The following is a 27595-nucleotide window of genomic DNA, read 5'->3' as shown; positions in this document are numbered from 1 at the left end:
AGAGGTGTCCAGATGAGTCATTGCTAAAATGCTGGTGTTTTCTTCACTAGCTCACTGACTGAATACCTCTTTCTGGCGAATTCTCTCATCAGAAACAACAAAGTGCACATGTGTGTACGGATCTTTAAGATATTAATTTCATAGTGTAAACAGCTCCATTGATTTAAATGGGAGTTTTTGAGAGTGCTTAAACTAGACTGTCAGTGAAAATGTTCTTTGAAAATGTAAATGTGCTTTGCTCGCTTTCTGTACAATGAAAATGTTATGATTAGTAGCCTAACTTGCAATGTTTTTATTCACATTAACTTTCAATGTTAAACTCACATAAAATATAAAGTCAGTCGTATTAAAAATGTTATGTCATGACACCCATGGACAGGTTTTATTAATAGATTACATTATTAGGTTACTTTGACCATCACCCACCATAGATCAACATAATCTATAAAGGTGAGAATCAAGATATTTCATGATATAGTTAATGCGTTTGGGAATGTTTTGAATAAAAAGGAAAAATAAATAAAACATAAGTGCTGTTGTGGCTGCTGTGTGTCACATGACGAGCAAATACCCCCTCCGAACTCGTGCCCCCTCAGAAATAATGAGTGCATGACGCCCCTGTCTGTAATCACATACAAAGTTGGCAAGTGTATGATACATGGTGTCCAGTCCATTATATCTAACATACATACTCACACAGAACAGCAGGGAAAAATAGGATGTATCTGTTTTCTAGTAATTAAGGTCAAATATATATTCATAGAAGATTACTGTGGAGACGCTAGCAAGAGTAATTGCAGAGAAGATTGTTTTCTGTTAATAATTGTGAGTGTGTTCAGATCTTAATGCGATGTGGTTTGGGATTTGGATGTTGAACATAGACCCCATACCGTGAGACCTTTCTTTCATTTTGATGGGATTTGCAGAGGAGATCAAAAGGAGATACTGTAGAGATTAGTTTTTGTCCCTTGAGTATTTGGATGTTTGTGTGTGATATTGAGTGAAGCAGAAAGAAAGAAATTAATAGTGGGCATTTGAATGCTTTATAGGTATGTAAAGCTGTTTACCCCTGCAGTACAGTGAATGAAGGTTACCTTGACAATATTTGGAGGGAACACTTTAATAATGCAGCACATCATTATTGTTTTTGTCTTTATGGATGGGTAATGTGAAAGAAGGACACAGTTTAAATGTCATATGGACAAATTAGCTACTTTTATGGTCATCAGAGAGTTCTGAATTGGATGTAGTGTTAAATGTAGTTAGCCACTGTTTTTTTTCAGTTAAATGTTTGAAATATTTTGGGAGGATGGTTTTGGTGAATGGGGGGAGAGATGATGAGGTTATACAGATAGAGCACAGAAAGAGCGTGATGGGGCTTTTTAATGAGCTGAGCTGATTTAGAGAGCGGAGGTCTGCTGGTGAGTTATCAAATGGTCGGCTAGCGCTCTCTTTAATAGATGATTTGAGAACTGAAACATTGTCTCTCTTTCTCATTGTAAGTCAAGCGGCGTATTGAAATCCCTCATATTTCTGTTTTGTACAGTCACTATTCAAGCTTGGTTTTTCAGATAATTTCAGCCTTAGATGCACTGTCTATTTATGGTTTTCAGAAATGTCAGAGTTTAACATATTTAACATCAGGCTAAATTTAAATAAAATGTCCCTTGTAAAATTGATTGTTGTGTTAATGGCTTTTAATTGGTCAATACAGTTTTCCAACCATGCTAAAATCAACAGTAAAGTAACAGCTATAAAATTGATTAATTATAAATAGTTTTATAAAAAAGAAAGGTCCAAATGGCACTTTCTATGTTAATTAAATATTAAGGTACTGCCTTGCCAACTGTAAACATATTTTAGTTAGATTAATGAACTGTTACTTGGTGGACAAACAGTTTATTCATTATTCATAATAAATGTAACTATTTAATGTTCATTGATATATTTTGTATTATGTTAATGGGAATTTATCCCCTCTATTTTCATCTTATTGATCATAATAATGTATATGTGTTATTTGTAAAGCAAAATTTGACCTTGTAACTTTTAATCAAAATGTTATTCCAGTGAAATGAAATACATATCTCTGTTGACATATGCCAGATTCTCTAATCCACTTAAACCGGCCTGTTCCTTATAATTGACTGCTATCTGCCTTCATCCAATCAGTAACTTACAGATAGAACCAAGTTCTCACTCTTTTTTAATAATCTTGTTCACTCAGATGTACATATGTCACAATGCGGAAGACAAAATCTGTCACTACGCTACAAAAACAAATGTGTGGAGTACTTAAACACTTCACTTTGTATTGAACACTCTTTACATACAGTATAATCACTATAACACACAGCCTCTAATGGTGTATTGCTTTATTAATTGATATTTCTAAAAAGTCCTCCATTCCTGCATTAATGCCAACAATAATGTTGTTGGAATTTACATAATGAATTGAAAGTGATTTGTCTTTATCATGCATTGCCTTGAAAGCGCTGGTATTTTCTTCAACACATGCAAATCTAGTTTCTTTCATGCTCTCTTATCACTATCTCCTGGCCTTTTTTTCTTTTTTCAGTTGCTCTTATTTTACTCTCTTCCTCAGTCACACTCCAATTTATCATATTTTCGTTCTGTATCCCTCCCACTCACTCTCTCTTTCGCTCTGTTTCTCTCAGAGTGTGACTGGAGCTGTAACGCGTGCCGCGGACCCCTGCGTAGTGACTGTCTGCAGTGCATGGAGGGATACGTCCTGCAGGATGGCATTTGTGTGCCAGGATGCTCACTGGGATTCTACCAGGATGCTGAGAGATGTCTGAGTCAGTCATCAACAAAAATAACAACCTTCATTATGAGTCCAACCAATCAATTTTCCAGCTCAATAAACTTTGACATTTCAATCTCTCAGTCGGTTGTCACAGTCGGGGAGGGAGGCAGGCCCTCTAATGTCTGCTGTATAGTGCCAACATCAGTTGCTGCGCTATAGCCAAGGTTTAATGGATTGATTTCAAATGAGACTGAAAGACAAGTCTATCAGCAGTGTTGTAGTTATGGACTGAATTGAAGAAGCTCCTGACTCCTTAAAATTAACTTTCTTCAGTCTTAGATATCCATAGGTCAATAAGTGAATTTTAATTATGATCCAGTTATTGTAGCATGTAGAATTTAACTCACTGATACTAAAGCAGTTTAGCAGAATGCAAGAGGAAACTAAATTTATTTATAATGCATTATATTTTAATCAGTTTTAAATGCACTATAAATTATTAATGTTTTATAAATGCATTATAATAGTAATATTAGTAATAATGTAAGAGTTTTTTAAATAAATAAATACTTTTATTCAGCAAGGACTTACTAAATTGATTAAAAGTGACAGTGAAGACATTTGTAATGTTACAAAATATTTCTATTCCAAAATATAAATGCTGTTCTTATGAACTTTCTGTTCAAGGAATTGGGAAAAAAAATGACAGTATTAGTTTCCAAAAAAATATTAAGCAGCACAACTGTTTATAACATGGTTATTAACAAGAAATGTTTCTTTAGCAGCAAATCATCCTATTAGAATGATTTCTAAAGGATCATGTGACAATGACGACGCTAAATCTTCCCAACCCCAAACTTTTTAAACAGTAAATTATAAAGAATGTCAGTATGTAAAGTGTATAAAGATAGACGAAAACTTGGATCTCATTCAATATTAATCAAATTTCGTGTCTTCAGCCTTTCTCTCTATTATTCTTTCCATGAACAGGCTGTGATGAACACTGCGAGCAGTGCCACGTCCATGGCCGATGCCAACGCTGCCAGCTGCCATATGTTGTATTGAACGGACAGTGTGTGCTGGAATGCGGCAAGCGCTACTTTCTAGATGCCTCGACCCATCAGTGCACCGGTGAGTGCTGTGAATCTGGGAGAATGGTCGTGACTGCCTAGATTGCCCATTTTGGTTTGTTTACAAGCCTGCCATTTTTAGAGGCACTCAGTATGGTGTAACGCAGTTCCCTCTCATGTCCTACCTGAATCTGATGACAGATTGTCTGCTATTATTTCCCAGCATGCTCAGCTGGTTGCTTGGAGTGTGCGAGTGCAGGTGAGTGCCACGTCTGTGCTGAGAACTCCTTCCTGAAGGGTGGCCAGTGCATCCTGGACTGTGGTCATGGATACTACTCTGACGCAAAAAAAAGAGCCTGCCTTGGTAACCTAACTTCACATATTTGATAGAAATTAATGCTTTTATGGCTAGAATTGTGGAAAATTCATTATACTGTCATTTATAGTAATTTCTTATACTGTTAAGACTGTAGGATTGTTTGAACATCGCATCCGTTTTGTTTCTACAGCAAACAGCCGCGCTCCATCTCTTTACATCAATGGCTCTCTGCTGGTTCCTATTGGTGGAGTTAAGCCTCTGAATCCGGCACTCCTGTCAATCAAGGATGCAGATAGCCAATCAGAGAGCATGTTGCTCCAGCTCCTTCAGCCACCCAGTAACGGGCATCTCATGGTCCTGGAGGATGACGTAGAGAGAGCACTGGGCAGAGACGACACTTTCACCTTTACTCAGCTCAAACGTAGAGCTGTGCGCTTCATTCATGACAAAGAGCAGCCCAAGTGAGTATGTGTGTAACCTGGAGTGACGGAATAAATCCAGGGTTGTTTCCCCAGGAAATTTATTTTACGTTCAGAAGTTATTAAAAGCATAATGATTCAAAAGTAGACCAAGCAGTATGTCCTCGATCACCGATAGGATTACAATGTATTACTCTCATTAACAGCATTACAGTGCATTCATGCTGTCTGAGAGTGAGTGAAGTATAGTCTTCAGTATATATGAACTAGATGATATATGATGATGTACAATCATTCATTACATATTTTATACTCACTATTTATAGTTCATGTTAAACATTTCATTCCTCATCTCCTGAAATATCACATTAGGTGGTGTCTCTGTTCCTCATTTCCTGTGGGATATGGCCCATTTCTGTTTAGACAGACCGATTTTGGATATTCATATGCCTTACAGGAGTAAAATGACCTTATATTAAGGCGAGAGGGTGTCGAGAGTGTGTGTTTTGGGGGATGGACTGAGTTTTAGCAGTGTGCACTAGTCATTAGCTTTAATTACCTTGGTGAAGTTGGTGAGGCATTTGACAGGACACACACACACACACACACACACACACACTCCACAGTGCTCTTAAGCCACAGCATTTGTGATGATCGTGTGGCAGTCACTAAGTCAGGCTGACTGCTGACCTTCAGTTTTCTCTCAACTTTCTCACAGTTTATCTTCTTAATAGCTCCTCTCGCTTCCTTCTGCTCTGTGGTTTAATTAACAAGTGATCTGTGTGCCCTCACACTCTCGCTCCTATTTTATTCCTCATCCCTCTTTTTCCCAAATGTATCACTTTTTCAGTCTTGATCATTTCTCTTTAAAAGCCACTCAGTCTTTTTCTAATTTTGGTCTCTGCCTTTTGCTTCTCCGAGTCTTTTATTCATTGTCTTCATCTGCTTTACACACAGAGACACACGTTTGTTTTTGTCACAATGTGAAATGAAAACTATTACTTCCCATCGACTTGTATTGTTTAGAGACTGAGCTCATAATTTTCATTAAGACATTATTTGCTGTGGTTATTTCAACAGTGTGACATTATTTAATATGTTTACAAAGCTGTTTTCTTTCAGCTTCGCCCCACAATATATATGATTTCAGGTTTTGTGGCAAAATGTAGGAAAATCCTGACTCGTTATTTATATCCTTCAATCTATTTACAGCAGTGTAATGTTGGCTTGTTTTGCAGAAGTGGGCAGTTCATGTTAAGGGCAGCAGATCCTCAGCTGTTCTCTCAGCCTCAGAGTGTTCATGTACAGGCGCTTTCCCAGCAGGTAAACACACACACACACACACACACACACAAACACATATTGTTTAAGAACGCTGAGTAATGGAGCTTCATTCTGCAGTCACAAGACAGATAAAACAAAAAGGAGACAGGAGTCTTTGAGGACTAATTGTCTCATTTGCTAATACTTGCATGAATTATTTCATATTTGTACGCACAGGTGTAACCTTGTTCATGAGCATGAACTTAAACTATATCCAGACTTTTCACACAACCTTTTCTTTATAGCCTTTTGACACTCACTGCAAATATTTAACACTCTCTAAGACGCATTCTCACTTGAGTGCATGTGGTGCATGATCCTTGAACAATGCCAAGTGTGCTGTCTTCAAAATCAGTTCAAACGTCATTAACAAAACCCTAGGGTGAATATTTTTAGTGGATTTTTATTACTTTTTACTTACTTACTTTTGTCATTTAGCAGACGCTTTTGTCCAAAGCGACTTACAAATAAGAAAAAGTAACTAAAACTAAAAAGTTACAACTCTATAAATACTATATACCCACATATTTAAGAAAATAAAGAAATTAAATAAAAAGCGATACTACTATCCCTTGCCAGTGTCCCTGCCCGGTGGAGTCGATGGTCTTTACACTCTTCGGTCTTCACACTAAGAGGGCTTCACACGACGACTGCCGCGACCGCTGCCGCGGTATAATAACCTTTTTTATACCAATCCAACAAATCACCATTTCAATTCAGCTGGACCCACTTTCCTGTTTATCAACTAAAAATGGCCAAACAAGTGCACACACTGACAAGATAGGCGATACAGTACGAGACCAAACGCGATTTCAGCAACTCTCATCGCATTATTAACCATTAATTAAAACAATATTTACTATGGCACAACATTTCATAATTACTTTTTTTTTTTTTTTTTTTTTAGTTTTTAAGAAAAATATTAATTCAAGGCTGTCCAAACGTTTACTGATGCCTAGAGGTGCCTATAGAGCAGGCATTCTCAAATCTGGCAGTTGGAGTTGGAGCTAAACTCTGCAGCAGATTGGCCCTCCAGGGAAAGATTTGAGGAACCCTGCTATAGAGGACAACGTCTATTTAGTCAAAGTGTCACAATTCCTTTATCAAACATGTATGGTTTTCGAAAAGTTATTTGCCTGTGTAAAATTGGAACTTTCTGCCATATACTCATCTTTGTTTACACCCATAGTCCACACTCCACATCCTTAACATAGATTGACTGGCCATTATCCTCAGTCTGAGGAGGGCATTATAGCTCATACTGAGCCAGCATCTCTTCCCATTCTCTCTCTCACTCTCTGTGTATTGCTCATTCCTCTGCAGCATTTAGTTACACTTCATAGATACAGTCTCCAGAGAACTGCCTGTGTCTTGCTGTCTGACCTCCACCAGCCCAATGAACACACACACACACAGAGAAACCTGAGCTCCCCAACAGAAATCTAATGGATGTCGTTGCAACAAATAACACCCAAAATACATTCCTGCCCCTCATGGGCTGATAAGAGCAGCTCAAGACATCAGAGCACTTCCTGCTGTTAAATAAGCAGTTATAGCTGAAATATAGGACCTGTATCTTAAAGCGAAGAGAGAGAGAGGACATCAAATCTATTCCTACAAGAGAAAGAGAGTAAAAAAAAAGCAATAATCCCTCCCTGAGGGAAAAGTTTGTCTTTTGAAAATAAACCGTTTACTCTTGTCTTCCCTGTGCAGTGGTAAACAAAAGTGGCCTGATTTTCTCCACAGCTCTGTGCAGCAGCAGCCTAATGAATGTTCATTAGTGTGAATTGCTTTAAACAAAAAGCAGATTGTGCATGAAATGCTTTGGTGCTCATGTGGACAACACAAGTTCGAATCTGCCTGCAGCATTTGCCATCTCCATTCTTTGACTATAAAATTAGGCCAAAAAGAGAAGAATGAAGTCATGATTGATAAATTAAGGTTGGATTCTCACAGAATTTTTATCCATTTGTGTCCATGCGAGTTCCATTTGGACCTCAAATGTGTCAAACAGCCCTCCATTTCCCTCATTTTCACACATCTTGTCTTTCATTTGAGCTACAAGAGTCAAGCACTGATGGGATTCTCACCACTGCATGCCTTAATTTACAAAATAAAAGTGGAAAAAACTGTATGTAGATGCAAAATAATACAGAATAAGGACATTTGGGCTCATATATATATTAAATCATTTTTTTTTTAAATAATATTTTCTCTTTCCTCAAACCGGTTTCATTGAAACTTGGTTTTTGGTGAATCTTAATTTTTGTTTGTTTTCTACCCCTTTCACAGCCACCCACTGTGATCACCAACCAAATTCTGTACATTAACTCTGGTGAGACAGCTGTCATCAGCAGATCTATTCTTCACATCAGTGACCTCGATAATCCACAAGACGTTTTCATCACGGTTCTGGATCCGCCTCAACATGGCCACCTGACACACGTGCATGGTGATGTGCAGGTAACCCATTTCAAACTGGAAGACCTGGATCGTGAGCAGCTGCAATATGTACATGACGGTTCGGAAGGAGACCGGGACAGACTTCTGCTGCAGGTCAATGACGGGCACAGCTACCAGAACATCCTGTTTCACATCAGCATTGAGCAAAAGGTACATGACAGATTTTACTCTGGAAAAAGATTTGCTAAGTGACAGTTCATATTTAATCTTCATAAATGTGCTGGTTTTGAACTTACAACTATGTACTAGTTACATTATTATTTAGAGGCCTATCAATGTGCCATGTACTTTCATGTTAGAGTAAAAAATATTAAGTGCCAAAAAAGCAGGTCATCAGCCCTTCTGAATTTTGTACTTAGATCAAGGATTTTTACTAATTTTGGATTCCTGCACTCCACCTGATGCTGAAACACCTTGATGACTGAGCCTTATACTGCTAAATTATTTATTGTTTTATGTGTTATTTATGCTCTGATGTAATCATGATGTAATCACTCAAAAAGAGTACAGTGAAAAATATGTAACATCACTTATTAGACCTAAATATATTTTAATAATGTGCTAACAGGGATAATATAAAAGCCAGTTATTCGATTTTGGAAACAAAATGTTGCAAGATTAATACTAATACTAACATTAATAAGTATTAATTTAGTATAAATAGGTCTTTACATGCTTTCAGCCCGAGACGCAGAGATCCATCCAGCACCCGCATGGTTATTTATACATAAAATTATATTGCTTCAGTTATAATTTTAGAAGGGAATCCCTTGCAAGTAGGGTTAATGTTTTGGGTTTGAAACCCCCTCATTAAAGGGTTTTAAGCTAGAAACAGCTCAAATTCGGTTACAGATTACTTTTACAGTGCGCTGTTGGGGTTTGTTTCCTTCACAGGATCATATTTATACCTTAAGGTACTAATATGTACCCTGTAGATATGGTACAAATATGATAAGTACCCTTAAGGAAACAATTTTGCACATTTTTTTCCTCACAGTGCAGGTGCATTGAGACACAATGGATAGATTCTGGGATATAGACTGCAGTGCACAAATTGTTTCTCATGACAGGGTGAATACCTATCTCATACCTCTCTCCATTCATACACACTCAATCATCACCATCCCGTTTACGCTTGAAATCACCCCTTTCTGACTATTTGACATGCCCTTAGCCTGCTGATGTCTAGACAGATTGCAGTACTGTGTTCTTTTCAAGCTCTGTCCCCCCTTCCATACACCCTTTTCCTTATCCACGTATCTCTCTGTAGTGTCATCCGATTACACCTGCCTTGATCCCTGCTGCAGCCTGTTATCTACCATCCTAAGCAGCTTTTGACTAATGGAAGCCCTGTTTCACAGTAAACGTTCTGTTTTCAGATCAATAGCACATCGTTTTTATTGGTGGGATCGCAGTACGTTTTATTGGGCAGAAATGCATAAAGCCTGCATCAAGGTCTATTGCGCTCACATTACTACCAGTGAGTGGAAAGGTCACGTTACATCCGCAACACAAGGCGATGAGAGCAGAAAGAGGTGAAGGCTGAGAAGGCAACATGACGACTGTGAGTTAATGACCTGTTGGCTTTGGCTTTTGGGAGCAAGGTCCCTGATCTCAAAAGATCTTTAATACCGTATGTGGATTTCTGCAATGATGACAGAGGAATAAAAGAGGAAGCTGACTTTCAATTAGCCTTTTCGAGAGAAGTCATTTGGTGTTTGTAGTCCTTAATCCATGTAATTGGTCAGCACTGGTGAATGATCCTTGATTTAATGTGGCCTGGAGACCTCAAATACCCACATTCTCCACCACTTTGATCTCTAAATCGAAAGGGAAAGGTAGAGAAAGAAAGAAAGATTGCCAGTTATCACTATCACTGTACAAGACGTTTTATCAACCTGAGTACAGTAGGTTACACCAGCAAAAAACCTTTTCACTACATGAAATGTAACAAAACTCTGAATTAAGCTGTGGGGCTTTTTAGAAACAGACTATAGTTTTGACCTGTGAGTGAACTATTCCGTGAACACCTTGCTTTATAAATCCATCCCGCTCTCAGAGAGGTGATCAGGATCAGCAGGAAGGTGGTGGAAGGGTGCCACAGTGTTTCCTCTGTGAATCTGAGTTTTCATCTCCCCACGTCCTTTAAGGTCTTTGATTATCTGTGAAGAGATGTTCAGAGCCCTGTTAGGATCTAATGATTCCTGGCATAGCGATAGCTGAGTATCTATAATTAACGTGTGTCTTTGTGATCTTCTTGTGGCATTGATGTTTCTCAATGTAAAATGCAAGAAAGGCATCTTCTTGTGGTTTTATAATGGTTAAACCACTGCAGAAACTTCATCCTAATGGTAAAGTTTGAAGTTAATACATTCTTTTATGAAATGAATACTTTTACTTAGAAATCGTAAACACTTTAATATAAGAACCAGTTCTCGCTATTAAGTAGTTGCTTATTAGTATTCATATTACTAGCATTTTGGCTGTTTATTAGTACTTATAAAGCACATATTAATGCCTTGTTCTGCATGACATTAGTTCTACTCCGTACCTAAACTTAACAACTACCTTACTATTAATAAGCAGCAAATGAGCAGTTTATTGAGGGAAAAGACTTGGTTAATAGTGAATATGTGTTACCTTGAAATCTTTTGTACCGATTTAATTTCAACCTGTATATCACAGTTTCCACAAAACTATTAATAAGTTGCTTTTAATATTGATATTCAGAACTGTTTCTTTATAGCAGCAAATCATCATATTCAAATGATTTCTAAAGACTGTGACACTAAAGACTTTTACATTTTAAAATATATTAAAATAGAAAACAGTTGTTTAAATTAATAATTCACAATATTACTATTTTTTCATCAAGCAAATGCAGCCTCGGTGAGAGGAAGTGACATCTTTCAAAAACATTTAAAAAATCTTACCAACTCCAAACCTTTTAATTGTAGCGTACAACCTTAACTTTAATATAAGGTACAAGCTGTTATAGTTTGAAATAAACATGGCATTAATCCTAATGGTGCATTGGTTTCCCTGTAGGTTGGCTTGACTCCTCACCTGCGTTCAGTGCCCAAGACCTGGGTGAGGGAGGGAGGAATGGTACAGCTGTCTAAGAAGTGCCTCAGTGCTCAATTCCAGGGAATCAGTGACTCTGAAATCCTGTACACCATTCATTCTGAGAGCGGACAGCCCAAATACGGTATCCTCCTCATCTGTCTCCAGCATTCTTTACTCAATGTCTGTCTTTTTTTCTAAACTCAATTCAATGCCATAAACGTAAAAAGGTCAAATGCTTCTTTCTAAAGGTATCTTATATGTTTATGTGTCTAGGAGAGATTGTGCTGGTGTCTATGCCCGCTGATGGTCCTGTGGAAGCATGGCAGTCCTTCCCAGATAGACAGGACACCACACCAACCAGCTCATTTACACAGCAAGATGTTAATGAAGGGACTGTCTGGTACAGACACTATGGATCCGGGACTCAGAGAGACACTTTTCAGTTTCAGGTGAGGCACACACTGTGAGCATTAAATTTAACCTAAGGCAAATACTGTTGCGTTGACAAGAGCCCTTCGGCTCAGTATGTAGAGCCATAGGTGTCACTTGACTTCTGGCTGGTTAGAAATAATTCTTTGTGTTACTCTGTTTCATTAGGGTGCTTTTTGTTGATTGGCCCACTTAAAACAAATCAACAATATTACCTTTCATCTCACATCCAGCAGTCAGTGTTAAACTCTTTTCTGTGCTCAAAGCACCAGACAAAAGTTTGAGGTTAATAAATTTTGTAAAAAATATTTATTGCAATAAATTGAAACAATATTTCACAGTATTACAATTTTGCTGTATTTTTGATCAAATGAATGCACAAAATTTCTTTCAAAAACACGATAAAAAATCCTCCCAACCCCAGACTTTTGAACAGAACTTTTCTTTCTCTCTCACACACACAACATTCAACTTTTAGATCAGCGTATCTCCTGTTACAAGTGATGCATGAAGCAAACACAGACCACTTAGAGAGATAAACACATTGTTCCTCTCTCGCGCTATTGGACTATTTTTCTCCATTGTACTTCAGCTCTGTTTCACACTCCTAGGCCAATTTGTCCATCTGTCCTACTTCTCCTTCGCCAGCATCACTGCATTACTTGGGTATAAATGAGCTAATTTGTCTTCAAATCCAGTTTCAAATCAGTGTAAGCAGCATTAAAGGACATCCAATCACATTTAATTCATCATCTTAAACCCCTAATGACTCTTGACACAACAGTTTTTTTTTTGTCGTCCTCAAGAAAATTGCTTTCTCTTCTTGTTTGTTCTTTTCTCTTCTCGTCTTGCCTGAGGCTGCACCTTGCGCCACCGACGTCATTAAATAAGATTCGAGTTTTAATAGTTCGACACAGTTTAGTTTATATCCTCAGGGGTGTTTTTGTGACCGTGAAGTACTTCAGCCTATTTGTTAGGTGCCTGCTCAAGACGTCACTGTTGAAATAAAGTTGTATTAGAATTGATGACAGATTTAATTAAATACCTCAAAAATAATACGTATATTGAGAGTGATTTTAGTAATGTAGTACATTAATGAATGCCAATTATTGTCTCAGAAATGTTTAAATTAGTTTTTGAGACTATATTTATATTTTCTAGTAGGAACACGTGCATGTACACGGAGGTTTTTGTTTCATTTATAAATGTCTATTCATGCATGGGTGTGTGTGCCTTTGCTGGCAGGTTTCAAGTGAGGTCTATCCAGAGACTCTGGGTGATACGCAGACCTTCACTATAGGAGTGATGCCTCAGACCCCCGGCCTGCCTCAGCTCTCGCCTGGAGCCGACCTGCAGATCACTGTAAGATTCAAACAGCAGGGCATGAAAAGACTGAATACTTCTTCTTAGATTTTAGTTAACAGTCAGGGTATTGAACCTGCTTTTTAATTGAAGCTTCTTAGTCTAGTGTGTTTTGTTTTTCCTGTTAAAATACTTTCTCATTCCCCAGTTTAATGGTGAGAAATATAGGGTATACGTTACTATTTAAATCTTTTCACCAAAAAAAAAAGGCGAAAGGTGGGTAGGTGAGGTATCTCTTTAATACTTTTATTTTGCAAGGACACGTTAAATTGTTTACATTGTTACAAAAAAATATTTTAAATAAATGCTATTCTAAAAAAATTCATGCATTCTTTTAAATAAATGCAGCCTTGGTGAGCACAAGAGACTTCTTTATAAACATAAAAAAAAAACTTGACAGTCTGAGATCCATATGATCTCCAAACTTTTTTGTCTTCATCAGTGTAAATGTTTTTGGCTTTGTGTGTGTGTGTGTGTGTGTGTGTGTGTGTATGTGTGTATACAGGCACTGGAAGATCACGTGACTGTGATATCTCCGTCTGCTCTCTCCTTCACTGACTCTGAGACGCCCAGCGACAAGCTTGTCTACAACATCACCAAAGCGCTTACCTCAGGCCACGGTAACTAAACCTCCATTATTGTCATAGGGGTGAGGAGTAGGACAGTTACAGGCATAATGGAAGCCTGATAGTTTTGTTTTGTTCTCCTTTTTGTACCATTAAATAGAGAGTAGAGGATTTCAAAGGAGAAACTTGCTGAGACTTTAATGGAAGGGTAGACATAATGAGAAAATATGTGGTTGCTCAATGTCACAGATGTTTCATATCCTTTTGTGGATTAGACATTTAATTTGGATTAAATAACAGTCATAGAATAGTCATAAACCTTCTCTCACTATAGGAAAAACCAGAGGTGGGTAGAGTACCCAAAAACTGTACTCAAGTAAAAGTACTTGTAGAAAAATTTACTCAAGTAAATAATAGTCTGAATATTCACTTGAGTAAGAGTAAAAAAGTATCGGATAAAAAAAACTACTCAAGTAGTTAGTTACTAGTTGCTTTGGATCATATACTATATCTATCTAGGCTATTTTTATTATATAGATACAATTTATGTAATGTGTGTATATACACACACACACATATTTTGTTTCGTTTCTTTATTAAGTTTATTTAGAAATATGATTGAAACATTTTATGTTTGTTAAATTCAAGTTTTTATTTTTTTTTTAAATACCAGCGCCAGACAGTGAGTTGAGCATCAGTTTAGCCTTCTCAAATAAACATGATTTGAGACATAAAAAACTTAATGCATTTCACAATATAAATAAAAAAAATTAAGATAAATGTGTGATATATATCAAATCGTTTGTGCTAAAAGTGGAAGCTGAAGCGCGCTTTGAAGGACATGGAGGCGCTAGCAAGATCACTTGCATTTTTTTTTTTATAAGAGTGGAAAATTAAAATATGGCATAATTTTTCCTCATAAAGGTAAGAGTATACATCATTCGAAGCTGCAAATAATTTTATTTGTGTGCACTCACATTATCAACAAAACGTTTTGCAATTGTAAAATAAAGAAAACAAACAGGGTTGTCTTGATCTTCAGCAGGAGCACTTCACAAAAACTGAACCGAAACTCAGCAAATACTTTTGTCAGTCCTTGTCTTGTGTTTCCCCTCCTCTCGTGTCCCTATTTGGCCATCCTCGTTCCTTTCATGATTAGTTAATTTGTCCCAAGCCCTGCGTTTGATTAGCCCTCACCTGTTTCTGTTCTTCCCCGTTAATTTCCCTGTGTTTATAAGCCCTGTGTTTCCTAGCCCCTGTGTCCGGTCATCACGTCAGATGTGTTCGTCTCTCCCCATGATCCCTGTTTGTCTGCTGGATTATAATAAAGAACCTTATAGGAACCTTCACGTCTCCGCACCTCCTTGTATCCCGAGAGGGAACGTGACAGATGACCGGACCCACAAAGTAAGCGGCGCTCCTTTTCCCCCGTTTTGTTTTCCGTTTTTGAAAGTTTTTTGTTTGCTCCTTTTTTTCCGCTCCCTCCATGGCGATGGAGTTTACCGCCCGCCTCGGCGCACTCGTTATGCGGGATCTCCCATTCGTGGAGTACACCGGGGAGTTCTGCCGGCTCGCCGCGGTGACGGATCTGCACGACGCGGCCATCCTCCACCTGTTCCGGCTCGGAGCCTGTTACAACTACCCCATGGACCTCCCAGACACCACAGGATTGACCTGGAGGGTAGGAATATACCGGTGTCTGGGAGACTTCCGGGTCCGAGTCGGAGCTAGCCCGCCGTCGTCCGCGGCTCTCCCGAGCCCGCCGCCGCTCGCGCTTCCAGAGCGCCCCCGCGAACTCGCGCTTCCAGAGCGCCCTCCAGTGCCTGCTCCTCGCAGGTGGACTCCTGCATCCCCGCTGGTCCCGCCCAGCTCTCCTGCGTCCCCGCTGGTCCCGCCCAGCTCTCCTGCGTCTCCGCTGGTCCCGTCCAGCTCAGCTCTTCCCGAGCGCCCCCAAGTGTCCGCGCTTCCAGAGCGCCCTCCAGTGCCGGCTCCACGCACGTGCCCTCCCGTGCCGGCCCCACGCACGTGCCCTCCCGTGCCGGCCCCACGCACGTGCCCTCCCGTGCCGGCTCCACGCACGTGCCCTCCCGTGCCGGCCCCACGCACGTGCCCTCCCGTGCCGGCTCCATCCAGCCCTCCTGAGTTCCCGCTGGTTCCGCCCAGCCGTCCTGAAGTCCCGCTGGTTCCGCCCAGCCGTCCTGAAGTCCCGCTGGTTCCGCCCAGCCGTCCTGAAGTCCCGCTGGTTCCGCCCAGCCGTCCTGAAGTCCCGCTGGATCCGCCCAGTCGTCCTGAGTTCCCGCTGGTCCCGTCCAGCCCACCTTCGTCTCCGCTGGTTCCGTCCAGCCCTCCTGAGTTCCCGCTGGTTCCGTCCAGCCCTCCTGGGTTCCCGCTGGTTCCGTCCAACCCTCCTGAGTTCCCGCTGGTTCCGTCCAGCCCTCCTGGGTTCCCGCTGGTTCCGTCCAGCCCTCCTGGGTTCCCGCTGGTTCCGTCCAGCCCTCCTGAGTTCCCGCTGGTTCCGTCCAGCCCTCCTGAGTTCCCGCTGGTTCCGTCCAGCCCTCCTGAGTTCCCGCTGGTTCCGTCCAGCCCTCCTGAGTTCCCGCTGGTTCCGTCCAGCCCTCCTGAGTTCCCGCTGGTTCCGTCCAGCCCTCCTGAGTTCCCGCTGGTTCCGTCCAGCCCTCCTGAGTTCCCGCTGGTTCCGTCCAGCCCTCCTGAGTTCCCGCTGGTTCCGTCCAGCCCTCCTGAGTTCCCGCTGGTTCCGTCCAGCCCCGCGCTGCAAGAGCGCCCCCAAGTGTCCGCGCTTCCCGAGCACCCCCAAGTGCCGGCTCCACGCACGTGCCCTCCCGTGCCGGCTCCACGCAGGTTCCGTCCATCCCCGCGCTGCAAGAGCGCCCGACAGAGTCCGCGCTGCAAGAGCGCCCGACAGAGTCCGCGCTGCAAGAGCGCCCGACAGAGCCCGCTCCTCTGTGGCTCCCAGGGGGGAGCTTCCCCAAGAAAATTTTGGGGGGGGGTAAGAGGGTCACAGCCTGTGTGGCCGGGCCAAGGGCCAAGGCCACAGAACCCCTCAGGCCCGAAAAAAAATAGGCCGTGGCCTCCCGAGTCCCCTGACCCGCCCTGGCCTCCCGAGTCTCCAGATCCGCCCTGGCCTCCCGAGTCTCCAGATCCGCCCTGGCCTCCCGAGTCTCCAGATCCGCCCTGGCCTCCCGAGTCTCCAGATCCGCCATGGCCTCCCGAGTCTCCTGACCCGCCATGGCCTCCCGAGTCCCCTGACCCGCCATGGCCCCTGGAACGGGCACCGCCCTGGAGGCCTCCAGAGCGCCCACCCCCCCTCCCCATTGGATGGTGTTAGGCGTGAGGACACGCCTTCCGGAGGGGGGCGTTATGTCAGTCCTTGTCTTGTGTTTCCCCTCCTCTCGTGTCCCTATTTGGCCATCCTCGTTCCTTTCATGATTAGTTAATTTGTCCCAAGCCCTGCGTTTGATTAGCCCTCACCTGTTTCTGTTCTTCCCCGTTAATTTCCCTGTGTTTATAAGCCCTGTGTTTCCTAGCCCCTGTGTCCGGTCATCACGTCAGATGTGTTCGTCTCTCCCCATGATCCCTGTTTGTCTGCTGGATTATAATAAAGAACCTTATAGGAACCTTCACGTCTCCGCACCTCCTTGTATCCCGAGAGGGAACGTGACAACCTTCCTCTCTGACATGATAAATATATTTATAGAATGCTATAAATTACTACTTTGCAACAAAAAATAATTCAAATCAAAAATTAAAAACACTTTCATTAGTCTATAATCTGTAAAGCTGCATTTTTCTCTGAGGAGATATGGGGAGTCAGGGTTGTCAACTTTATACTATTTTATTTTTAGCTATTTATTTATTTATTTTTATATATTTTTAATATTTTATATATATAAAATATTTATTTTTATATATATATATATATTTGGGCCGCTGTGTCAGCGTTTTAGTGTCATGCTGAAAAACAACTATATAAGTTTAATGTCATACTATTTTAACAATAAAGTCAAAATTACGATAATAAAATCATGTTATATTGCGTGAAGTTAATGTGAAAATTATACTCTGTAAAAAAAGTTAGTGGCATCCAACCTGTCATTCTTAACACGAAAAACAACAATAAAAACGTAGGCTTATAGATGTTTTTGAAACTCCAATTGATCGATTTCGTGAGACATTCGTTTGTATTAAATTGTTCTGATTTTTTTTTTCAATATGCATTCAAATATTTATTCATGTTTATTTTGTGCTGCAAATATTAAAGAGGAAAATATCATTGATTCACATGCCGCTTGAACTGAGGAGAATGTAGTTACCTTACTACAAATAAAAGAGTGCAAAACACATTTATTGTTTGTATCTGATCGTAAAATTTACAGAAGGATGAGACTTTGTGTTATAACAAAGAGTATAGAAGACTTCTTATATAATAAAAAAGCAGAAAGCTTGCTACGCCACTAATCATATCTCTTTAAATTTTTACAGAAAATCACAATAACTGATATTGCATTGTTGCTTCAACACATGCAAAAATAATTTTTATTGGTCTGAGTTTTTAAGGCAGGCAGGGTAGAGTGTTACATGAAGCTTGTCAGAGAAATTGTAAGGTAATTGAGTCTGACATAGAATATTTCATTAATCACTAATAAGGGTACTAAAGCAATTATAAGTAAGCTTACCAACAAAGCAAAGGTTTATGAACAATGTTTTGAGATGCTCTTTCAAATAAAAAATAAAAATTATAAAAGAAACTTTGATTTTTGTGAAAAAGTTCATGTTAGGTAGAAATGGCTGGTTTAGCTAAAATGGGTCACAATTTCAGCTAAAATGGGCTGCATACACACACACACACATATTTTAGACAGAAATTGAGGGTGAAAATAGGTTTATAGGACTAGATATGTATCAATAAAAAATCTTAATAGTCTTTAAAAAAAATTGCAATGCAGACAGTATGGCAGGAGGACAAGCAAAGAAAGGAAACAGAGAGACGAGAAGAGAAAGGGAAAGAAAGGAAGTAACATGGGCTGTATACACACACACACACTTTTACACAGAAACTGAGGGTGAAAATAGGTTTATAGGCCTACTGTAGATATGTATCCATACAAAATCATAACAGTCTTTAAAGAAAATACAAGCATACATGCACACAAAATACAGAAACACACACCTATACAACATGATCAGTTCATTTTTAATTGCATCGTTTAATTAAATATTAATTCAACTTTCTATTTAATGAAATACATTTATGATGTTGCTATGGCACACTAAAGAAATAAAAGTGTCAATTTATTGTTAAAAATAAACTGATTTAAGCTAAAGTTACCTGTTGTTCTCTTTTTATATTGGCCCATTTTACCTGAATGTAAAGAAGGTACCTGCTGATACTCTAACTCTCATAATTTTAAAACTTTTATACTTTTTCACATTTTAAAAATATAAATATATTTAAGAGACCCATGCTAATTTATAGGAATATCATTCGATCTCATACATAGCTTATTTGATTGTATTAGAAGTCATTTACCAAAACGTGGCCCATTTTAGCTGACTTCACCCTACATAATATCCACGTTCTTAGAATGTCTAATCAAATTATTGTACCCGATCAGATCTAATATAAATAACACCAAATTTGCTGTTGTTGGCACACTTTGTAGAAAAAAATAGTATTCATTTCTATAACACTTTTGTTTTTGCCCCCATTTTTCATGAGCTGAACTCAAAGATCTAAGACTTTTTCTATGTACACAAAAGGCCTATTTCTCTCAAACATTGTTCACAAATCTGTCTAAATCTGTGTTAGTGAGCACTTCTCCTTTGCCGAGATAATCCATCCACCTCACAGGTGTGACATATCAAGATGCTGATTAGACAGCATGATTATTGCACAGGTGTGCCTTAGGCTGGCCACAATAAAAGGCCACTCTAAAATGTGCAATAGTTTATCCCACAATCTCTATTTCATTTAATTTCTAAGGTTTTAATACGGAACTGATTGTTTTATTAATATTAATATAATGATGTCACTTTCAGGTACGCTGGAGCACAGAGACAGACCTTACCATCATGTGCGTCTCTTCACCCAGGCTGATGTAGACAGTGGCAAAATTATCTACAGACCCCCACAAGCCCCTTCCCACCTTCAGGAGCTTTATCAGTACTCATTTACAGGTTAGTCTTTGCGTTATTACATGAAACAAATGTTTCTTGAGCACAAAATCAGCATATTAGAATGCTTTCTGAAGAATTACGTGTTACTCAAGACTTTAGCTTAGCAAGTAACTTTAGCTTTGCCATCATAGCAATAAATTACATGTTAAAATATTAATATAAAATTTATTTAAATTGCATTCACAATGTAACCGTTACACAATCCACAATATTTCTGTTTTTACCGTATCTTTGATTAAATGATATAAATCTTTCTAACTCCAAACCTGAGTGCAGGTTTTGAGCGCAACCACATTTTCATTTACAGATCTTTTGAGTCAACTAGAAAATGTAGTCCCTAAATGTTTTTTAATTGCTCTGCAATGGATGTAACAATAGTAGCACGCAGTAGTATAATGACACGTTCATTAATTTGAAATGTGTACGGTTTGTGTGGGAAGTTAATTAGAGAATATGCCAGCACACTGTTGATTTAGTACTAATCTGATGCTAATTGGTGCTTCTGAGCTGTCAAACCCAACATAAAAAACTCACCTCTCCAGCTTAACTGTTTAAATATGAAATAACCTTTCACCCTGCACTCTAATTATTGTGATTTGTTAGCAGTTGATTGTGAAAGTAACCACTAACGCTGTTTCATTCCTGTAGGTCTACCAGAATCAGTGAGCCTCCATTTCACAGGTATACAGTATAATCACTTTTGGCCTCTGTAACCCCCCTGCGACTCTGCTTTATTCTCCCTTACCTTACATGCTTCCAGCAAACCCAGAATTCATTTCTTCCTCTGAAACACCATAGACTGATCCCTCTGTGCGTCTGATCCCACATTCCCTGGTGTGTTGCTGTTATTTATTTATGGGACCTTCTCTTCCAAAGAGGGAATATAATTCCCTCTCTCTTTCTGATGTCCATCCATACGCTTTATTCCACCTGACAGCAGGTTATGACTGTACATCCATCTTCTTCTTGCAGTGCCCATGAATCAGAGCTGTGACTGCTCATATGCCCTTCTGTGTCTGGATGCAAACAGGGCACTGTAGGGTAGACAAACTCCTTTTAGTGCTTTTAGTAATTGATGGAGAGACACAATAGACTGTAGAAGAACAGCAGCATCAGAAGTCGATGCTAAAGGAGATTTGTATTCCTAACTTATACTCAACTGAAGGAAAACAACAGTGTCATAAAACATAGCAGCAGCTGTTAACACGCACAGTTTAAATTCAAATATTCTGTTTTCATGCTTTTTTCATTGTTCTGACAGGATCAAGGACTTTGTTTCATTTACATTAAAAATATGTAAATTGTAATTTGAAAACAACTTCTTCGCTTCTACCCTCACAAAAAATAGTAAATACTATTTATTTTATTTTTATTTTATTTTTTTGCTACTGTAAAATCTTAATAGATTATATAATAGAGTTTTAATACCGAATCACCACAGTTCTGCTTTATTCCTTTTCCTTTTTTGGGAAATGTAAAAGCGCTCTGCAGTTGTTTTGACACTCAAACTGTGTTTTGTTTTCAGATGCACAATAGAATCCAAAAAATAAGTAGACAAGGAGGCTATAGATGATTACTGTACATAATTGCAAGAAAGACAAGACCAATCACAATTCTCTTTGCAAATACGGTTACTAAAGAGAAGCTGTCCTGTTAAGCAATATGTTAAGCCTAAATATTAGATGTTAACAACAAACCTCTCACCAGAATATTAGGAATATCAGTGCAGTACTACCTCACAGACAGGAAGTGTTAAGTTGAAGAACACTAGGGTACCATGGTTACAAATTTTCACAAGCACAAATATATACACGTCACACAACTACTTGAGCTCTGAAGGTTACGGCAGCTATAAGACATTTATCAAATGGATCTTTCTTTGCTGACATTTATGAAGAGATAATATTATTAAGAACGTTGAATAGTTGTATATGCCAAGTTATCCCTGTATTTGCATCAAATGTTCAGTCTCTGGAGGATGAGATGATGTAAGATGTCTTTATAGGTCTTTCTGTTTTATTTCGCTCTCTGTCTGATTCATTCTTCCTGTGTCTAAGTTGCATTCATTCATCTGTACTGTATTGAGCTGAAGTGCAGGAGACAGAACTGGCCTGAAGGTCAACGGTGTTCTTGTGCATGTGACTTATTCCTGTTCCCTCTCTTATGTCAGTTTCTGATGGAGAGCACACCACTCCAGAGATGGACTTTGCTATTCTGCTGCTGGCCAATCATCAGCAGCCGCCGGTCTTTCAGATTCTGGATCCGGTGCTGGAGGTCAGTCTTGGCGGCAGAGCACCAGTGGGTAAGGACACGCTTAAGTGCAACAAAGTAATTAGTGTGAATGAATTTTAAAGTTTTTAAGTATTTAAGAAATTTAAGTATTTTAAAGGCCCAGTCAGTGTCATTAAAAAGTCATTTACACACAAAGAACTGATTAGTTATTTTGAAAAATGTTTTAAATCGTGTTCAAAAGTGATTAGGATGGCACGACTAATGCTCACTTTTTAATGCATATTTTTGGCATTGAAAAAACATGTTTTAGTGCAAATAGTGCATTTCTCGAAACCCTTTTCTACATCCACACTACTAGGTATCAGCGCAACAAACATATGATTTGCACCTTTTAATCTTATGTTGATTTGTTTCTGTGTCATATAGGTGGACGACAGTTAGCAGTGACGGATGCTGATACGGCCCCTGAAGATCTAGAGTTTGAGCTGGTGGAGGGGCCCCTACATGGGACCCTCCTGAGAGTGGACCTTGGCTCCCAGGTCCAGATGGTCAATGGTAGGTACAGCATTTTTGGTTCTCCCTAGTGTGTTCTTCTTTATCTTATTTTCTGGCTTCAGTTGCTTTAGTTTATTTATCCTTCACCTCAGGGGACACCTTCACCTCCAGTGACGTCACCAGGAACGTTCTGCAGTATGAGCATGCGGGTCTCACCACTGAAGAGGACTCCATGATGTTCTCTGTGACGGATGGGATCTCCATGACCTCCATCACAGTGCAGGTCTTGGTGTCGGAGGTCAAAGGTGATGCACCCAAACGTGACCCTAAGGCCCTGCTGTCAATGGAGGTTGCGGAAAAGAGCAGTACCATTATTAGACGTTTACAGTTAGCTTATATGGTAAGGAATGACATGTTCTGACTACAACTGAAAATAAAAGTTCAAATTGGTCGATTACAATATGCTTAAAAGTAACTGGCAATGTCTTGTAGGATGATAAATCTCCCGATGAGGCAATTTTTGTGCAGTTAATTTCTGTACCAATGTATGGTATCCTCACCAAAACCAAGGCTGAAACAGACCATGAGGAACTCAGTGAATATTCCTCCTTTACAATGGAGGACATCAACAACCACAAAATCAGGTAAACACCCAGCATCTTGCATTTTAGTATCATTACGATACTATTATAGTTTTTATTTTATTTTTTAAATATTTTTATAATTTTTGTTAAAATTTTAGTAATTTTTAGTTTTAGTAAAGTTAATTTTTTGTTTATTTCAAGTTTATTTTATTAAAGTTTTTTATGGTTTTAGTTCTATAAAAATCCTGCCTGCATCAGATGTATTTTATATTCTTAGCAGCTCTTTTTCATTTATTTTACGATAATTAAATTTAAATAATATTGCTTTAATTTTTACCACAATTCTTCTGCATTTTCATATTATTTTGAATATGTGGTCTGCTTCTTCTCAATGTGTTTTTTAGATCATTACCAGTTTTAATGTGTTCTTCCTAGTTCAGCTTATGTTAATATAAATGAGGCATGTAAAATGTTTGGCGAGTTGAAATGCTTGGGGGAGACTCAACATGCATTACAACACAAGCTTCTTTAATTGCTTTAAATTGTTGAGCCCTGCTGAGAAATGATGAAATATGAAACAGTTCTCTCAGGCAATTATATCTTTGCCCATGTTTGACTGTTATCCTCTTGTGGTTTGCTTTTTAAGCAGATGGTACATGTATCTTATGTTTTCGGCATTTTTAAATGTGCTGCGGCTCTTTTGTATTCTGCATTTGAAGAAAGTTGAAAATAGTGTGAAAAATCTTGCTTTTTTTGTTTGTTTGTTTTTTTAAAGGTATGTTACATCCTTTGAAACGAGTAACCAGCCCGTTACTGATATTTTCCACTTTGTCGTCTATGATGGTGAGAACAATCGTTTGGAGAACCAGATGTTCACTATCACCATCACGTCTACCCAGAGACAGCCACCTGTTGTCACCGTCCGCACTGGCATTAAGGTGAGAACAGTTCCCACTTCACCAAGTAGCTGTAGATCTGGTTCGTTCAGCCTTTCCAAACTCTTTATGGCGTTTCCTGTGGATAGGTTCAAGAAGGAGGGAGAGTCCAGCTCTCAGCCAATCACATTATTGCATCTGACCCAGACACACCCAGAAAGGACCTCCTGGTGTGGCTGATAAGCCCACCAAAGTATGGTTTCATTGAGAACACAAAACAAGGTAAATCTCTTAGCTGTCTTTATGAGTAATGTATCTTAGATTGTTAGCTTCCTTTTCCCAGTCACTTAAGGGCAAATGTTGTTGTTTTTTTTCAGCAGTTGCGTATGGCGTAATTTTATTCATGAGGAGAGAGCTCATTTGCTGTAATAGAGATTTTTAGATCTGTGAAATTCAGATTGAAGCAGTGATCTTTATTCAGGTTTCCTGTTTGAGTGGGGAAGATGAAAGGAGATGCAGATCATTGTGGAACATAAACATCCAATGACAGTTGTACAAAATTGAGTTTTTCATCCAAAGCACATGCAAACTCTGATGTCTGATGTCTTTGATGTATCTACTTTAAGAAAACATTTGTTTTATTTTCATGATTTTGGGTTGGCTTTTGGTCATCACAGTCATTTATTCATAAATATTAGCCATTTCTTGTCTTGCAACTGACAGTCACTCTCTTGTGTTTTGTCTAGAAAGTCACTTGTTTGCTGTTTTTGAGATCAGTTGTTTGGATATTAGGCTCAGAAATGTTATTCCCAGTTAAATGCAGTCTCTAGAACAAAGTGTTGTTTGTTCAACACATTGAGATGTGTTCTTTGTGTCCAGCAGCAATTGGTGAATCTCGCGTGATCAGCCCCGAGGTCCCTTTCACTGTAGAAGACCTCACCTCAGACCATATCTTCTACGTTCAAAACATCCGCCAAGCCAACATCCGCCAGGATGTCTTCAGCTTTTACATCAGTGATGGATCAAGTCAAACTGAGGCTTTTGATATCACCATAGACATCCAGGTATAATTGAAACACTAAAACCAAAAGTATACTTTAATTTTGTTGCGAAACTTTATTGCGTACAGCCGAACGTGTAGTCCATTTGATAGTGTTAACACACGCTGTCAACACATTTGCACTAAAAAGGTTTCTTCATTGTCCAATGTCTTTTCTTTTCCAGAAGTTAAAAATGTTGTTAGAGTTTTTGGGTTTCTTTTAACCCCCTCATATAAACGCTCGTCAAAGTGAATGTTATTCTCTTCAGTGTCCTTTGTTCAAGCTAGTTTTGCCACCTTGTGGATAAACAAAATTAGCAAAAAAATTCAAGGCGAATATGCGAGCTGAATGTACAAAGTACACACAATTCGAAAAAACTGGGCTGGGCACATGCAGTATGCGCATACTATTGTATTGACAGTATTTACATCAAATGCACTGCATGCATACCCTAGTGTACAGACACATTTAAAAAATTATTCTTTGGGCTTAAAACTGGATGGTGTTTCTTTTAATGAATGGTTTCCAGAATACATTTTCAGAATCCCTTTTGCTGTTACTTTAGATGATGTACAGGTACTTTGTTTTTTTTTGTTTTTTTCACATTTAGCAGTATCTCAAAAGTAGTTGGAGCCGCTGGCTCACCTGGATGCAGATTCAAAGCTAGTCTGCATCATGTCCAGATTCCCCTCTTTCCTGAATCTCTTTCCGGACTTGTCAGGTTTATATATGAGATGTTATTTGATGTTGTTTACAGCACACCAAGGAGGACAGAGTCCCAATTATCTCTGTGAACAGCATCCAAGTGGAGGAGAACTCCGGTGTGGTCATTACTAACTCCTCCCTGAATGTGCTGGACCAGGACACACCTGAAAATGAGCTTCTCCTTACCCTCATCAAGAAGCCTTCATACGGTCAGTGGCTGTCTTTCTGTCTCCATTTCTCTTCATATGCCCACTCCATTCCCCAGTCTGTTGCTCATTCATGGCCAGCCTTCAGAAAACATCCATTATTTGCCACATTACCGCTCTGACTGGCTCTTGTGTGGATGATTGATGTTCTTGTCATTGTGCCTCTGCCTTTGACTAGAGAGTCAGTGGAAAGGCCATGACCCACAGAGCTTCATTGGTTAAACTTTTATGGATGCGTGTCGAGGTGTTCACAGCAGTTTTATTAGGAGTCACAAGTGAGGAATGGAGCTGACAGAACTGAAATACAATCACCGCATCAGAGTGTTATGACAGCTGTGCAGTTATACAAAAAATTACATCAAGCGACCATTAGAGGTCAAGTGCACATTTATTCCAAATGGGAAGCAGAGCAATGTGTGTTCATTTTTATATGTGTTTATGCTGTGTTTGATTGAAAAATGAGAAGGAACGTAGCATCATTGTTCATTTCTTTGCAATGTTTCTGTATGTGTTTCAAAAGGAAAGCTACGCAGAAGGCAGTTCTACTCTCAGCCTTTTGAGAATGGCAGGATTCTTCAGCAAGGATCCACCTTCACTTACCAGGATATTCTAGATGAGCTGCTGGTCTACACACCAGACGGACGTGGCTCTGGGAGTGATGAGATACAGTTTTCTGTAACAGATGGCATATTCACAGAGACCGGACATCTAGAGTTCAGCATGGATATTAGGAAGAGAGAAGGCCCTAGAGTCACAATCAACAGAGGACTACAGATTGCAGCAGGTTAAGATACAACTACGTTACATTGTCCTTGCACACATTCCAAGCATCCCTGTTTGGTTAGGCTGCTTATTTTTAGTAGTCGTCAATATATCAGACACAGTTCCGTTCAAAATAAATATTTTGTTTCTTAACTGTTTCTAAAATGAGTTGCCAGTGTTCCCATTTAAAATGAAAAATTAATTGCATCCCTTTACTGCCCCAACCCCTCACCATGAGCAGCGTTATATATACAAATGTCTGTACTTAATAGTAAATAATAAAGAAAATAGCATCTAAATAATTTACATTTATTTATTGCTTGCTTGTGTCCAAATAATAAAAATAAATAAATAAGGAAATACACAAGCAATTTAACATAAAAGTAACATAAAATGTTTAAAGTTTAATTCATTTATTTTATTATTTTGTCTTTTTATTGAATGACAAAAATACAATGAAAATTGCAGTTGTTCTTTCAGTTTTCACTGCTTTGTTAAGTAATAAAGTTACACTGTTCGTTGTAAGAAATATTTTTTTGTCAGTAGGTCCACATTGTTCTGTGATTTTCTTTATGATTTTGTTACAAAACATTAGAATTATTGATAATGGATAAAAATATTCAAAAATAAATTATAAAGCTTGATAATGCGTTCTTGAAGCCATTTTAGAGGAATAGCTCACCCAAAAATTAAAATTCATCATTCACTCAGCTTCAT

At 39.2% G+C, this 27595-nt stretch overlaps 1 protein-coding gene across 1 annotated transcript in view; it reads left to right on the top strand.

The window, feature by feature from the left end:
- LOC306870323 (extracellular matrix organizing protein FRAS1-like) overlaps nt 1-27595 on the top strand; it is a 129078-nt gene that overhangs the window by 69839 nt on the left and 31644 nt on the right. The window contains exons 24-44 of the mRNA XM_079417533.1: nt 2679-2819; nt 3758-3898; nt 4061-4201; nt 4347-4617; nt 5814-5898; nt 8191-8511; nt 11410-11569; nt 11701-11876; nt 13102-13218; nt 13724-13838; nt 19842-19979; nt 20628-20660; nt 22150-22281; nt 22638-22766; nt 22859-23106; nt 23199-23350; nt 24066-24228; nt 24315-24447; nt 25045-25229; nt 25963-26119; nt 26637-26900. Coding sequence (XP_079273659.1) covers nt 2679-2819; nt 3758-3898; nt 4061-4201; nt 4347-4617; nt 5814-5898; nt 8191-8511; nt 11410-11569; nt 11701-11876; nt 13102-13218; nt 13724-13838; nt 19842-19979; nt 20628-20660; nt 22150-22281; nt 22638-22766; nt 22859-23106; nt 23199-23350; nt 24066-24228; nt 24315-24447; nt 25045-25229; nt 25963-26119; nt 26637-26900 — 3402 coding nt within the window. The remainder of the gene's footprint in view (nt 1-2678; nt 2820-3757; nt 3899-4060; nt 4202-4346; nt 4618-5813; nt 5899-8190; nt 8512-11409; nt 11570-11700; nt 11877-13101; nt 13219-13723; nt 13839-19841; nt 19980-20627; nt 20661-22149; nt 22282-22637; nt 22767-22858; nt 23107-23198; nt 23351-24065; nt 24229-24314; nt 24448-25044; nt 25230-25962; nt 26120-26636; nt 26901-27595) is intronic.

This window comes from Barbus barbus, assembly GCF_936440315.1.
Source record: "Barbus barbus genome assembly, chromosome: 5".
NCBI lineage: Eukaryota > Metazoa > Chordata > Actinopteri > Cypriniformes > Cyprinidae > Barbus > Barbus barbus.
The sequence above is the reverse complement of the archived record's forward strand: the minus strand, read 5'-3'. Positions and strand labels throughout refer to the sequence as shown.